At 44.0% G+C, this 15650-nt stretch overlaps 2 protein-coding genes, 1 long non-coding RNA gene and 1 pseudogene across 6 annotated transcripts in view; 2 read left to right on the top strand and 2 right to left on the bottom strand.

Moving 5' to 3' along the window:
- The first annotated feature begins 2187 nt into the window (after positions 1–2187).
- Positions 2188–6497, top strand: LOC311107926 (uncharacterized protein). Its single transcript, XM_084150532.1, has 5 exons — positions 2188–4228; positions 4381–4479; positions 4796–4942; positions 5204–5370; positions 5496–6497. The coding sequence occupies exons 1-5, from the start codon at positions 4112–4114 to the stop codon at positions 5656–5658; spliced, it is 693 nt and encodes a 230-aa protein (XP_084006658.1). The 5' UTR covers positions 2188–4111; the 3' UTR covers positions 5659–6497.
- The window catches only part of LOC311107927, a 27644-nt gene continuing 16375 nt past the window's right edge, over positions 4382–15650 (bottom strand). The window contains exons 5-6 of the long non-coding RNA XR_014610459.1: positions 4756–4826; positions 4382–4467 (exon numbers count right to left, since the gene is read on the bottom strand). This is a non-coding gene — a long non-coding RNA (uncharacterized lncRNA). The remainder of the gene's footprint in view (positions 4468–4755; positions 4827–15650) is intronic.
- Positions 6748–9069, bottom strand: LOC311107650 (annotated as a pseudogene). The gene is made up of 2 exons: positions 8932–9069; positions 6748–7315 (listed from the first exon to the last, which is right to left on the bottom strand). The product of its transcript is annotated as an uncharacterized misc_RNA (transcript).
- The window catches only part of LOC311107924 (E3 ubiquitin-protein ligase XIAP-like), a 4343-nt gene continuing 2457 nt past the window's right edge, over positions 13765–15650 (top strand). The window contains exons 1-2 of one of the 3 annotated variants that reach the window (XM_084150528.1): positions 13765–13917; positions 15352–15632. In XM_084150528.1, coding sequence (XP_084006654.1) covers positions 15393–15632 — 240 coding nt within the window. In that variant the 5' untranslated portion in view covers positions 13765–13917; positions 15352–15392. The other 2 variants (XM_084150530.1, XM_084150529.1) reach the window with 2 other exon arrangements.

Genomic DNA, 15650 nt, shown 5'->3' with positions numbered 1-15650 from the left:
TTTTCACCTAGTCGGCTTGGGGATTAGAACCAGCGACCTTTCGGTTACTGGCACAACGCTCTTACCCACTAAGCTACCTGCCGCCCCATCTGGCCCGGGGGGGTTTAAACCTCCAGGCCACTCTTGAAAATCTAAAACTAGATATAATAATAATATAATAATAATATGCCATTTAGCAGACGCTTTTATCCAAAGCGACTTACAGTCATGCGTGCATACATTTTTTGTGTATGGGTGATCTATAAAGTATGTAGAAATTATAATGGGCCTATCAGTCTTGAAATTAATTGCCTTTTTGTGGCTCGCAAATTGCTTTTGACTCTCCGCTGAATTTTGAAATCTCGATGTGGCCCTCGAGCCGAAATGATTGCCCACCCCTGGGTTACAGGGAGACCAGTCATCCTCAGATCTAATTCAAATTATGGCACAGGAGGTAGTAGTGCACTTGAGCTGGAAGGCTGTCACTAGGTATCAGTTCACCATGATGAAGGCCTGTCACTAGGTATCAGTTCACCATGATGAAGGCCTGTCACTAGGTATCAGTTCACCATGATGAAGGCCTGTCACTAGGTATCAGTTCACCATGATGAAGGCCTGTCACTAGGTATCAGTTCACCATGATGAAGGCCTGTCACTAGGTATCAGTTCACCATGATGAAGGCCCGTCACTAGGTATCAGTTCACCATGATGAAGGCCTGCCACTAAGTGGCAGTTCACCATGATGAAGGCCTGTCACTAGGTATCAGTTCACCATGATGAAGGCCTGTCACTAGGTATCAGTTCACCATGATGAAGGCCTGTCACTAGGTATCAGTTCACCATGATGAAGGCCTGTCACTAGGTATCAGTTCACCATGATGAAGGCCCGTCACTAGGTATCAGTTCACCATGATGAAGGCCTGCCACTAAGTGGCAGTTCACCATGATGAAGGCCTGTCACTAGGTATCAGTTCACCATGATGAAGGCCTGTCACTAGGTATCAGTTCACCATGATGAAGGCCTGCCACTAGGTATCAGTTCACCATGATGAAGGCCTGCCACTAGGTATCAGTTCACCATGATGAAGGCCTGTCCCTAGGTATCAGTTCACCATGATGAAGGCCTGTTACTAGGTATCAGTTCACCATGATGAAGGCCTGTAGGTAGGTGGCAGTTCACCATGATGAAGGCCTGTAGGTAGGTGGCAGTTCACCATGATGAAGGCCTGTCACTAGGTATCAGTTCACCATTATGAAGGCCTGTCACTAGGTATCAGTTCACCATGATGAAGGCCTGTAGGTAGGTGGCAGTTCACCATGATGAAGGCCTGTAGGTAGGTGGCAGTTCCAGTACCTCTAGGCCTTCATCATGTGGAACTGCATCCTTGCATGAACTTACTTACTTTTTGTGTGGGTGGGGAGTGAGTGGGGTGTATGCTGTGTCAATTGATTATATGTATTTATGTGGAAGCAGGGACAATAAAGTATATAATATCATAACTGGCAGGGTTGCTGGTTCAAACCAATGGTGTGTATATATATAAATCATTGGTTCAAACCGGATTCCACTGTCCAAACACGCTGGCTGCATTGGTGGCCCCAGTGTCTGCTGTTCACATTTAGGGTTTGTGAAAGTGTAGTAGTGTAGCTAGGTATCTTTACAAATATATAACCCAACAACTAAAAACGTAGCTACAATAAAGAACACGAGGGTAGCTAGTTAGCTTATTCTTGTTAGCTAGCTGAAAGATAAACTTACAACTGTTGCAGCCATAGCTGTATACTTTTTGTTGTCTTTCCTCGTCGTCAAAATGGACAGGCAATTTCTACATTTGAGAGATATATCAAATACTACAGAATGCAACTTCAAAAGCACGATGTTTATGTTCTACTTCTTTGGGACTGGGTTGGCAGATCGCATCCAACTTCTAAGTTGTATACACCGCCACCTACTGTACTGGAGTGTGAGGCCAGTCACGGCCTACCTACATTCAATTCTCTCATTAGTCCTGTTCCTCTAAGAAAGTGAGATGGTTTGGGATGAGTCGGACGGCAGAGTGAAGGAAAAGCAGCCAACAAGTGCTCAGCATATGTGGGAACTCCTTCAAGACTGTTGTAAAAGCATTCCAGGTGAAGCTGGTTGAGAGAATGCCAAGAGGGTGCAATGCTGTCATCAAGGCAAAGGGTGGCTATTTGAATAATCTCAAATATAAAATATATTTGGATTTGTTTAACACTTTTTTGGTTAATACATGTTATTTCATATAATTTTGATAGCTTCTCTATTATTCTACAATGTAAAAATAAAGAAAAATCCTTGAATGAGAAGGTGTGTCCAAACTTTTGATAGTGTATATCCTTAAAAAAGGAATAAAAATGATTATCTATATATCTCTCCACACACCGTCTCAAGTCCTCTCCTGCCCTCAATCATGTCCACATCTACACTTGGTTTGGGAAAAAGCAACGGAGGAACGTTCCCAAATGCCGGCCCTATCTCTCTCTTCCCCAGTCCATATTCTACCACCTTCTGCCAATTGCCCACCCATACGCCCTCTGCTTACCCCCACTCCTCGCTCCCAGCATTCCCCAGTTGCCTTGACCGTAGGATGTCCTTCTGAACTCCCTTGCAACCTCGCCCAGTACACTAATGCAAGTTTGCCCCGCCTTTTCCTCAACAGGTGTCGTCCTGAAGGCACCCACACACAATCTCGGGGCCCTTGACTGTATCCTGTCCAGGCACTGTAGTACCGTTTTGGCTGCTGATCCATATACAAAGCACCCATAATCCAAAGATGACCTGATCAATGCCTGCTACATATACAACAGTGTTTGTCCATCCGACCCCCAATCATATCCTGCCACTGCCCTCATGAGCTTCAACACCTTCCTACACTTAATTTCAATATGCTCAAAATGTCTCTTCCACGTAAGGCTCTCATCAAACCACATACCTAAATACTTAAACTCAGAAACCCTACCTATATCCTGACCGTATATTTGCAGACTAACATCTTTAACCTTCCTCCTAGAAAACACCATAAAGCAGGACTTGGGCACAGACATCCTAAACCCCCATGTTAGAGACCAATGTTCCAAAACTCCCACAGCTTCTTGCATCTTCCTCATCACATATTTCACATCTCCACCTCTCTTCCATACAGCCCCATCATCGGCATACAAGGCCACACCCACTCCCTGTCCCACCTTCTTAAATATGTAATCTTTCATCAGGGTGAACAACACCGCACTAACCACACTTCCCAGTGTCCACTTCAAACCACATTGACAATTCTGACTCCACCCATATGACTCGATCGAACAGGAAGTCCATGATCCAGTTATACAGACGTCCCCCAATGCACTCAATTTGATCAACAACCCTTCCTTCCACATGGCATCGTAAACTTTCTCAATGTCAAAATATCCACACTCATCACCTCTTTTATTGTCAGGGCCTTGGCTATCTCTGTACTAACCGCCCTAGCGGGATCTTTACCTGGTTTTACAAACGGCAACACCACTGCATGTTTCCACCCAGCAGGCATCACCCCAGTGTTCCACACCTTATTATACAACCCTAACACAGCTTCCAACACACTGTCCGGTGCATGCTTAAACATCACATAACACATCCTATCTTCTCCACAAGCAGTCCGCCCGCAACCCTCCAACGCCCTTGTCATCTCAAACATAGAGAACTCTGCATCCTTAGCTTCTCCTGACTCCCTTTTTCTCTTTAAGACATCTCCATTCTCCTTTAACATTTCCCTGTCTCCTGCTACTCTGATCACACAGGTGCTCAGATCTATGAATCGCTGCAAATGCACCACCTAGGACATTTGCCTTTTCTTTACTTGATACAGCTGTGACGTTTCCTTCTATCAACACTGGAATTCCAACAGTTTTACCTTTCCCCATCATTTTTTTAAACATTTTCCAAACCGCACCAATTTCGGTCCCTCTACCAATAGTGGCGCAAAATTCCCGCCTGCTGCTGGGGGCTTTTATTCTGAAACCTCAATTTACGCCCACTTAACCCGGAAATAGAACCTAGGTACATTTCCTGAGTCATGTTGATGTTTATTTCAGTCCAATTTACCGCGTAGTGAGTTGAGCTAGCTATCTTTCATGATGGAGCAAACTGTTTCAAATGTGGAAGTCTGTAATTTAGCCTTCACTGGTGAATTTGACAAATTAAAGAAAAGCATTTTAACGGATAAATCGCTCGCTTGCAAAACGGACCAGGTAAATGATCATCACTTGAAATTAATTACCAGCTAGCTAGCTGCTTCAGGCAGCAGTCAGTTAGCTAGTGAGCTAACTAGCTACATTTGCTGATACATCCACATGTCCCCTTCCATATTCCTCCGGTCTCCTGTGCTTTTCCCCTCTCCCAGGACCAAAGGACTGCGCTCCACTGGGCCTGCTCGGCTGGACACGTCAAGATCGTTGAGTTTCTGCTGGATCTGGGGGTAGAAGTCAACCTACCAGATGATGTAAATATTGCAAAGTCATTGTCTGCAGCATTGGACAATTATATTGACTTGTTGCGTTGCAATAATTTGATATTGTAAGTACTGTAGATGCTTGATCTGTTGAATGTCACCATAGTGTAGTAGCACAGATGACTAGGGGAGTTGGTTATAAGTATCTTTGGTAGTAGTTTCCCCTACATGCAAGTCTATTCTGTCGGTTACTGGCACAACGCTCTTAACCACTAAGCTACCTGCCGCCTATCACTACATGACTATCCTAGAAGAAGAAGAAGTTACTGTGTCCATCTGAGAGTGATGTCTCGTCTCTTGTCCCCAGGCCAGTTGGACTCCCCTCCACATCGCAGCATCTGCAGGCAGAGAGGAGATAGTGAAGTCACTAATAAACAAAGGAGCCCAGCTGAACTCAGTCAACCAGAACGGCTGCACCCCTCTGCACTACGCTGCCTCCAAGGACAGATATGAGGTACACCAACACTGGGTCCACAATGTCAGACGGATACTGTTCTGAAGCGATCTGATTTACTCAATACCAAGTGGGTTAGTTAGTTGGCACAGTGACTATTAGCTCCGTTTTGGGATTGAGTGTTGCTAGTTCAATCCCTGCCAGAACCAAGTATGTTCCCCTGGCTTTGCTACAGTAGTTCTGCAGCTATTAAAGCAGAAAATAAGAACTGTATAACATGTTATGTTGGTTGGTAATGCAAATGGTTGGTCTTCTTCACAGATCGCCCTCCTGTTGTTGGAGAGTGGAGCGGACCCTAATGTCACAGATAAGCTGGCGTCTACTCCCCTACACAGAGCCTCAACCAAGGGCAACTGCCGTCTGATCCAGCTGCTGCTCAAACAGAGCGCTTCTACCAACATACAGGACTCTGAGGGAAACACTGCACTGTAAGCATTGGAGTGTGTGTTATAGATGCTGTGTATTTTACACCGTGCTTAATCTTTGTGTGTGTTTGTTGACACTGTTTTCTACACTTTTTACACCATGCTATATATTTGTGTGTCTCCCCCAGCCACCTGGCGTGTGACGAGGAGCGTGTGGAGGCAGCTAAACTCCTGGTGGAGAACGGAGCCAGCATCTACATAGAGAACAAGGAGGAGAAGACACCATTACAGATCTCTAAAGGAGGTCTGGCCACACTGCTGCGGAGGATCGTAGAAGGAGGAAACGTCTGATCCATCTGATCACACACTGAAGCAGCGAGAAGATCCAGTCGACCGTGGTCTAAAGGGGCTTCCTCTCCTCTCCTAATCTCTCCTTCATCTCCACTGATTTGAGAAAACAGGATAAACTCTGCCATATTGCTTTGACCTATCCTCTATATTCTAGTCCGGCGGGGGGGGGGTACTTCCACCAGTCCAGTTACAGATCAGTGTAGATGAAGGAGAGGAGGTGAGGTGAGGCGAGTGAGAGAGTTGGAATGGCAGGAGAGGGGATGAGGAGAGGAGAGGAGGCCACTGTGGAATATTGAGGAGAGGAGAGGAGGCCACTGTGGAATATTGAGGAGAGGAGAGGAGGCCACTGTGGAATATTGAGATGAGGAGAGGAGGCCACTGTGGATTATTGAGATGAGGAGAGGAGGCCACTGTGGAATATTGAGGGGAGGAGAGGAGGCCACTGTGGAATATTGAGATGAGGAGAGGAGGCCACTGTGGAATATTGAGATGCGGTCTGTATGGCAGCATTTTTGTTGGAGGAAAGAGCTATTCTGACTGGACTGGAGGTATCTCAGAGACTGACCATGATAGTACCCTACAGCTACTTACCAGAGGAACCTATGTTGTTTGAAACTGTTCTAGAAATTTGTCTTCTTAAACCTTGTTTTTTAAAAGATGTAATAAGTTGGTGTCTTAACAACTTGATGAAATTAATCACCTTGTCTACATATGTTAATATCCAGGCCTATTTAAAACATGTTTCACTGTCAATGTGTAATGTGATTTGGTTGTAAGTTCATTGCATTTGTTTGGTTCCAAATAAATTGATAATCTGTAACAAGTTACATGAAATTCTATTTTGGTTGTGAATTTGAATGTGTCATAGTGTTTGTACAGTAGTGATTGAGGAGGAGTAGGAACCGTGCTTGAACCAATAACCTTGCAGTATGGGGTGAGTGCACTATCCAGTGCCATAAAGGTTCAGACCTCTTGGCATAGACCATAGCACTACCCTCACATACAGCACATGGAGACTATACATTTACCCCAAAAAAAGTCCCTTAGCCAATGTCATGTGCATATGTTTTAGTCTGAATTAACCCGTTATCACTGCTTGTCATTTAGGTAATGATTCTCATTCTTCCTAACTCAAGACAAAGCTTCCTCCCATTTCCTCTTGGTCATCTTCTTCAGAGCTCCATCCAATAGCTCGTTCCAATAGATGTATTTATGTAGAGTGCCTCGGTGGTAGATGGCCTCCGAATACTTCCCCCGGTTGTTGGTCGCAAACCACTCCACGGTGGACCACGAGCTGTTCAGAGGGCTCATGTGCGCGCACTGGAACAGGATTTGAAGAAGCTCATGCCCGTACGTGCGCTTGTGGCATGAGATCCACCGGGGCCTCGGGCAGGTGATGAACGTACCCCGCGAAACCCGAGTCACAACCGTTACCTTTCCTTTGATTGTTCATCACTATCGCACATTTCCCGTAGTTCTCCCTCAAACTGCCACACAACTCTTCACATTTCCCGTAGTTCTCCCTCAAACTGCCACACAACTCTTCACATTTTTCCCCTGAAGGCTGCAGTGAGGAGACACCGCTACAGTGAAAGAGTAGTTTGTACAGTGAGGGGAAAAAGTATTTGATCCCCTGCTGATTTTGTACGTTTGCCCACTGACAAAGAAATGTTCAGTCTATAATTTTAATGGTAGGTTTATTTGAACAGTGAGAGACAGAATAACAAAAAAATCCAGAAAAACGCATGTCAAAAATGTTATAAATTGATTTGCATTTTAATGAGGGAAATAAGTATTTGACCCCCTCTCAATCAGAAAGATTTCTGGCTCCCAGGTGTCTTTTATACAGGTAACGAGCTGAGATTAGGAGCACACTCTTAAAGGGAGTGCTCCTAATCTCAGCTTGTTACCTGTATAAAAGATACCTGTCCACAGAAGCAATCAATCAATCAGATTCCAAACTCTCCACCATGGCCAAGACCAAAGAGCTCTCCAAGGATGTCAGGGACAAGATTGTAGACCTACACAAGGCTGGAATGGGCTACAAGACCATCGCCAAGCAGCTTGGTGAGAAGGTGACAACAGTTGGTGCGATTATTCGCAAATGGAAGAAACACAAAATAACTGTCAATCTCCCTCAGCCTGGGGCTTCATGCAAGATCTCACCTCGTGGAGTTGCAATGATCATGAGAACGGTGAGGAATCAGCCCAGAACTACACGGGAGGATCTTGTCAATGATCTCAAGGCAGCTGGGACCATAGTCACCAAGAAAACAATTGGTAACACACTACGCCATGAAGGACTGAAATCCTGCAGCGCCCGCAAGGTTCCCCTGCTCAAGAAAGCACATAAACATGCCCGTCTGAAGTTTGCCAATGAACATCTGAATGATTCAGAGGAAAACTGGGTGAAAGTGTTGTGGTCAGATGAGACCAAAATGGAGCTCTTTGGCATCAACTCAACTCGCCGTGTTTGGAGGAGGAGGAATGCTGCCTATGACCCCAAGAACACCATCCCCACCGTCAAACATGGAGGTGGAAACATTATGCTTTGGGGGTGTTTTTCTGCTAAGGGGACAGGACAAGTTCACCGCATCAAAGGGACGATGGACGGGGCCATGTACCGTCAAATCTTGGGTGAGAACCTCCTTCCCTCAGCCAGGGCATTGAAAATGGGTAGTGGATGGGTATTCCAGCATGACATTGACCCAAAACACAGCCAAGGCAACAAAGGAATGGCTCAAGAAGAGGCACATTAAGGTCCTGGAGTGGCCTAGCCAGTCTCCAGACCTTAATCTCATAGAAAATCTGTGGAGGGAGCTGAAGGTTCGAGTTGCCAAACGTCAGCCTCGAAACCTTAATGACTTGGAGAAGATCTGCAAAGAGAAGTGGGACAAAATCCCTCCTGAGATGTGTCCAAACCTGGTGGCCAACTACAAAAAACATCTGACCTCTGTGATTGCCAACAAAGGTTTTGCCACCAAGTACTAAGTCATGCTTTGCAGAGGGGTCAAATACTTATTTCCCTCATTAAAATGCGAATCAATTTATAACATTTATGACATGCATTTTTCTGGATTTTTTGGTTGTTATTCTGTCTCTCACTGTTCAAATAAACCTACCATTAAAATTATAGACTGATCATTTCTTTGTCAGTGGGCAAACGTACAAAATCAGCAGGGGATCAAATACTTTTTTCCCTCACTGTAATTCCAGAGGACCTGTCATGCCAAATAATGTCCCCCGGCCAAATAGTGTCCCCCTCTGCGTCACAATGGGATTCGATAAACTATTAGCGTATCCTCTCTGACCTCCCGCGTGAATGACGTTCCAGGTGTGTCTGCTTCGCGAGGCGGCCGTTGCCGTGGAGATGTCACCGGTGACCCTCTGGAATCTCGGTTTCACCGACATAAACTCAGTAGAAGCCCTCGCTCTACAGCTGTCTGATGTCGCGGATGTATGGCAACCATTGAGGCCCGCTGTAGGATCTCCTGTTCCACATGAACTGTAGAAGGTTCTGCAGCTTGAGGCACATCCTCAGGCCTTTTGGATAGGCCTGGGACAGAGTGCGCTTCTGGCGCACATTTACAAGTTCTAAGGTGCTTCATAATATAGCCGATATTTGAGCAGAGGTTCTGTCCCATCAGCTTGTCACCTAAACTTGAAAAGGAAAACAATCGGCTTGATTAAATCAGAAGATGAAATAATCATGATTCAAGGTTCAATGTATTTTAGCTAATTAGCAACTTTTCAACTACTTACTACTTTTTAGCTACTTTGTAACTACTTAGCAACCCTTCCCCTAACCCAAACCTTAACCCTTTATCCTAACTCCTAAACTTAACTATAACCTTAACCCTAACCCCTAGCCTAGCTAACGTTAGACAGCTACCTAGCTAGAATCTGTAAAATATCATACATTTTTCAAATTCGTAACATATTGTATGTTTTTCAAATTCGTAATATATTGTACTTTTAGTAAATTCGTAACATATAATACGAATTGTAATTCTTAACATATACGAAATGGGTGATGGACACCCACAAATTAATACATACCATACAAAACGTAACATATCATATAAAATGGGCATTTTCGATTTACGTACATAATAATACGAAATGCTCTGAGACCAGGTTGCCAGCCTAATCGCAGAGCTCCTGTAAATGTGTACATTGAGTTATTTTTTTTGGTGTTTTTAATTGTGGATATGTTTTTATAACAGTGAGTTTTTATTGCATATATGTAGTGTTTTTGAGCCACGGATTTACAGATTGACTGACAAATTAACACTTTTTGGCTTGGCTAACTAGCTAGCTGGCTAATATTGTTGTTTGAAAAATGCATCTGGACACAGTACCAGCTTTTTTGTTTCACCTGGCTGCCAATTCCTGATCTTCTGAGAACATCATTTGAGGAGTCGCCTGAAGCATGAGAGGAATGGAAGATAGAGGGATACAGCAGTACTGAGGCAGAGGGCTCATAGTGAGGACGACTGGCTACTATTCTGAACTTTGATTGGTGAGATTTCTGGCACCCAGAGCTGCTGAGGCATCACCCAAGTGGGTGTTACACAGAGTGGACGAGGAGAAGTCCAGTGGCTATAAGTGCAGTGCTTGACTTGGGCAGGAGCTTACAGGACCTGAGTAACGGCACCTCAAATGTTCTACTGCTTGAGCTCCTGTTCCTCTTATAGAATATTAGCTCAAACGTATTGCGGAGCTCCTGCACCTACAATGTAAACAGTACAGGCACCCAAAATGAGTACAAGCACCTATTTCAGTCCACGTCAAGCACTGTATAAGAGTCAGGCTGGTTCCCAGACTTTCCCTCTACAAGACCATCAGCAGACTCCATCACCATTATCTACCATCCTCTGACCAGCTCCCTCTGCTCAAGCCATAAACTGACCCTCTCAGTCTTCAGAGGATGCAGCTTTCAAAGACTTGGCCTCTATTGGTTGACCTGTCCTGATATATTGCTGCTTTGTTTTTTCCTCACGAACCGCTTTGAGATTCTAAGAAAAGCGCTATAGAAATGTAATAAATAATAATTCGTTCATTGAATCGGTCATAAAAATACATTTTGGGTAAGAGGATGTTTGGATTAATGAACAACTCCAAGTATGTAAATAAATGACAGCATCACATTTCCGATGTCACATAGGCCTAACGTGTAAACTTCACAGAAAGTCGGGTGGTTTTTAGAAAGAAGGATCTGTGCCGTTTCACCCTTAAAACCACGGAAATGCCCATGTTCTTCCCATATCACATTTGTTTTGGTCAGGGTTTATAAAATCTCTCTCTCGCTCTGTGTGTGTAGCCATGGGAGAAACAAAAGGTGGATCATTGGTTTGAGCATAGATTTGAGCATATAAAATAAAATAAAAATCGGTAGGATGAAGAAAAATTAAAAGCAGCCTTGGCCCTTTTAAGTCCCTTATTGAAAGTCAACGTATAGCCAAAATTATCTATTATATTGACAAGATGGTCGAGTGACTGCTCTAACAATGGAAATACATGTCCTCAAAGATGGAAGGGAGGCGAGGTGTGACCATTCTAGCCAATGAGAGGGCAAATAGGTGTGAACCACAGGCACAACTCCAATATATATTTATTTCAAAGTTGCCCGAAATGCCATGTGCGTCCACTTCTATCAGTGCATTCATAACACCCTAGCCATTAAGAAACGTATATTCAATTAAATAAGCCTCACCTAGCAAATTAGCAATTAAAAAATGTTGTTGACCAAATTCGACACTCTCATTGACCTACATACAAAAGTTCCTAACTTCGTGGCGTTATTTTCGTGGACAGGTTTTGGGTGGAGTAAACCCTCTCGCTTCGTCTCTGGTATAGCCTAAATCTCTGTCCATACATCCACTTTCATCAAAACAACCTATTCCTCATGCTTTCCACATTTCTCATTTATAATTTCGACCGCAATGCAATGTAAATGCCGCGTTCACGTACTAGTCGGAACTAGGAAACTATGACATTTCCGACTTGCCTAGTCAGGGGTGTCAAACTCATTCCATGGAGGGCCTAGTATCTGCAGGTGTTTGTTTTTTCTTTCAATAGGCCCTTTTCACGTGACGTCAGACAACTTCCGTTCTGCCGCGATGCAGGTTATGTTTACATCCGGTGTCGCTTAGGAACGCTTAGCTAGTAGCACATCATTATGGAGTTCACCCAGTCCCTTTCACATCTGCCACCAATACGACTTAACGACGTAGAACGACTTGCTGACAAGTGGTCCCTTACTTCAAGATCGAAGCTTGATAAAGGCTACAAGTTCTTCGTTGAAGGTTACCTGTTTGATTATGAAGGTACGTGTTTATCTTTATTTAGCTTAAATTAGCCCTATGCTAGCGAAGGTTATGAGCTGACGAGTTTCTGTTTTGCAGCCTCTTTTTAATATTACTGCTGTTTGTATCGACCGTAAGATAAGAGTCAGTAATGTATTAATGGCTAATGCTGCGCCCTTTCTCCCAATCACTGTATTGAAACAGTCTCAAGTGTAGTTAACGGTGAGGTGACAGTGAGAGGGCGATGTTACAGGTCCATGAAGAAAAATGAGGAGGCTCATCGGCTTCAGGTTTCTCAGATAAACAGTTCTCTAACATTATGATAAGATAGGTTAAGATAGATAAGTTTTCTTTTTGTTGTGTTTTGCTGCGGTTGCAGATTTAATAAGAATGATTCCACAAAGTTCCACTGTGGATCAGTTTCAAAATCAAAATAGTATTTTTACTTAACTGCCATATACTTTTACTTTTTTTGCCAAACAGATACATGGTTACTCTTATTTGTAATACTAACCAGGAGAAGGACGGCAGGCATAGTCGTGATCGTTTGTCACTGCAGGCAAAGCACCCTCTGTGCTGTCAGGCATCTCATGATCAGAATCATCCAGGACAGCAACACCAAGACGCTTTCTTGCTCGCTGGTAAACTGACTCCCGAGCTTGTGAGCCGCCTCCTATATGTGTGAAATTAACCATATGCTTGTCATGATACATTTTGGTAATCACTTTTCAGTCCCTAAAATGACAAAATGTAGCAGCTATATTGCATCAGGATTAAATTATTAAACATTTTGTACAAGTAATATATTATTGGATTACAGTAGTATTACGTTTAACGCTGTCTACCTATCCTTACCCCAATCATTCCAGTGGAATCTAGACGGCACTGATCCCTGTTTAATACGGATCCGTCCACTGGCCGATGTGTATCTATCCTCAGGGGGAAAGTGCTGACTGCAAACAAAGGTGCTCCCACGAAGAATCTTAAAACTTGGTCCCTCATCTCTCCTGATCGCCCTCACCCAACGGGCACGTATTTCTCCATCAACAGGGAAATCGTGAAAACTCAGATACGGGAATTTCTGTTTGTTGTTTGAACAAAATGGTACACTGCAATAGCATCTTCTCGAAGATTGTGCCATGCTTCGGTGTTGGATGGGATACTGTTGCGATACAGACACCGGGAGAAAAGAAACAGCTAAATTAACATTCAGCTTTGACCAGGAATCAATATTTATCTAGCTATCATGCACAACAGTATTTGAATAGGTGAGTTACTATACATTCATGAATAAACTAACTGCCTAACAAAGGGTTAGATAGCTAGCTAAGTAAACTTGTTACATTACAGCCAGGCAGCAATGTAACGCTACCTTTTAACGTTATCGGTATCTGGTACTAAGTTGTTGTTAGCTAACGTTAGCCCACTTTTAAGTAACTAAGGCAGTGAACAATTATGAATTAACAATAACGTTAGCAAGTTACAAACCATTGCATATACGTAAACATTATTACTCTTAACTTTACTAATTTAACTTAAACGTACCTTTTGGAATTTCTTCAAGTAGCTAGCTTGCTAGTTAGTGGTCAACAGTTGTATTTTCGTTGAGAAGTCTCAGGTTACGGGCGAACGGAAGTGAAGTTAACCTGCTACGCGGAAAGGCGGAAGTTAGATGACGTCATCGTGAAAAGGGCCTATTAATCCCAAGATAACCAGGTGTGGGGAGTCCCCCCCCTCTTTTCTTTATACGTCATAAACTATCCATTTCCGTTATGGTGGTCAGGTGGGCTGCGCCTGTACTGGTGCGCAGAACAACACCAACGCTGAACGTACTTCCTGGAACCAGGGTCAAATAGTCTGGTCAAAATACGGGTGATCGATCTTATTTGGGAAGGAGACAGGCAGCATCCAAGACCTCAGAGGCACTAGTTGACATCCAAGCTTTTTCAAGGTATGTGTATTGGGTATGTCTTTGCGATGCATTTTCAACTGTTACGGTTGACAGCTCGTCGGTCATACTACGTTACTGTCTATGGCGAACCAGCTCTCAATATCGACTGATCAAAGTGCACTATAGACATTTAACGTTTGCCTTGTTAGTATTCGTTATTAGACGAAACGTTGTTTTAGTTTTATTTAACTATGTCCTAAATAGCATTGGAAGAGTGCGTAATCCCTGACAGCGCGCATCCACGCCCAGCAGAGTACTCAGCTGTCAAACAGGACAATGGGCAGCACATTGCGAACCGCGTCAACCTATATGTTTTATGTTTGGGGCTTTTGTCTTACTATAGACACAAACAAGAGCTTGTGAACTTTCCAGAATGTATGCCTTTTGGAGATGTCAGCGAGAATATGGGGATGAGTGGATACAGCAAACTTTCCAAGGACATCATCACATATTTACTCATCTACATGTCTGTTTTCACAGCAATATGCCAAGTTCATATTAGTGTGAGAGTGATGCCTGTGAAACCATGACAACCTCCAGTCTAATTGCATTTTTAATTCTGAAGCTTGCCTTGCTTGCCGCAATGGGGACGGCAGGTATACAAAAGATTAAAACCAGCATGACCAATATTGGTTGGTTGTTTGGTAGAATAGACATAGTAGCCTAATTCTATTCCATAGAAATTATAATTCTATGTTTGGTAGCCCAGGTGCCTTTCTGTTGCTGCTAAAGCCAACTTATCTAGCCTAACACAAGGCATGGCAACGAGGTACTGTATGTAACTGATTGCATTACTGTTGATAGCAGGAACAGTGATGGGATTGGATAATATTTGATTGGTGAATACAGCCTGAGGTGAAATACCTGATTGTTCTAACTGACAACGGTTCCTGATCCTCCATTGGGGATGTGTGGTGTGTTAGGTGTGAAAGTACCATAACACCTAGCCTACAGTAGCCCAACATTGATAAGGCTGGATATTAATTGTGTTGCAATACATTACTCAGAGGGCTGATTGATTCAAATCACAAAGTAGGCGTTATGTAACTCCTTTCCTACAAAATGCTGAGCTTTGTTTTGAAGAGCAGATCATAGGAAATAATGGAAAACTGAGCCCAGTGCTCACTTAAAATAATAGTGTTCATTACATTTGGCTTTGTGTGTGTGTATTCCTGTGGTGAGCAGGGCAGTCTGGTAGTGTGAGAGCATATCCCGGAGCCTGTTCCTGCCTCCCACACACTCCTTACTGTCTTAAAGGCACAGCGTCCCAATATCCATAGCAATGTGCATATTGCCATCTAGTGCCACTTTAGGAAATACAATGCTCTCTATTGTCAAACTTATGCATTTACATGGTGTCTGTCCAAATTCCTGATAGCTTGCTCACTAGCACCTCCGGAAATGACGTTTTTATTTTGTAGTTATTTTTTTCAGCTCATCCATCCAAGGCAGTCCAGCCCTGTCCCTGTGTGGTGATGTCAGGCCCCGGGAGAGATGGTGATCTGGAATCAGACCACGCAGTAGACTGGTCCATGATGGACATGCGGCTGGACTCGTTCCGGGGTTCCCCCCTGGCCCAGCAGGTGTCAGCGGAGAGGCTGGCCCGCGCTGGGTTCTACTTCACAGGACAGGCTGACAAGGTGCGCTGCTTCAGCTGCCACAAGACTGTAGAGAACTGGTGTGGAGGGGACGCACCCGTGGAGAGGCACGCGGAGGTGAGGATGAGCAGCGGG

Source organism: Coregonus lavaretus (assembly GCF_964263955.1).
Source record: "Coregonus lavaretus genome assembly, chromosome: 32".
Taxonomy (NCBI): domain Eukaryota; kingdom Metazoa; phylum Chordata; class Actinopteri; order Salmoniformes; family Salmonidae; genus Coregonus; species Coregonus lavaretus.
The sequence above is the reverse complement of the archived record's forward strand: the minus strand, read 5'-3'. Positions and strand labels throughout refer to the sequence as shown.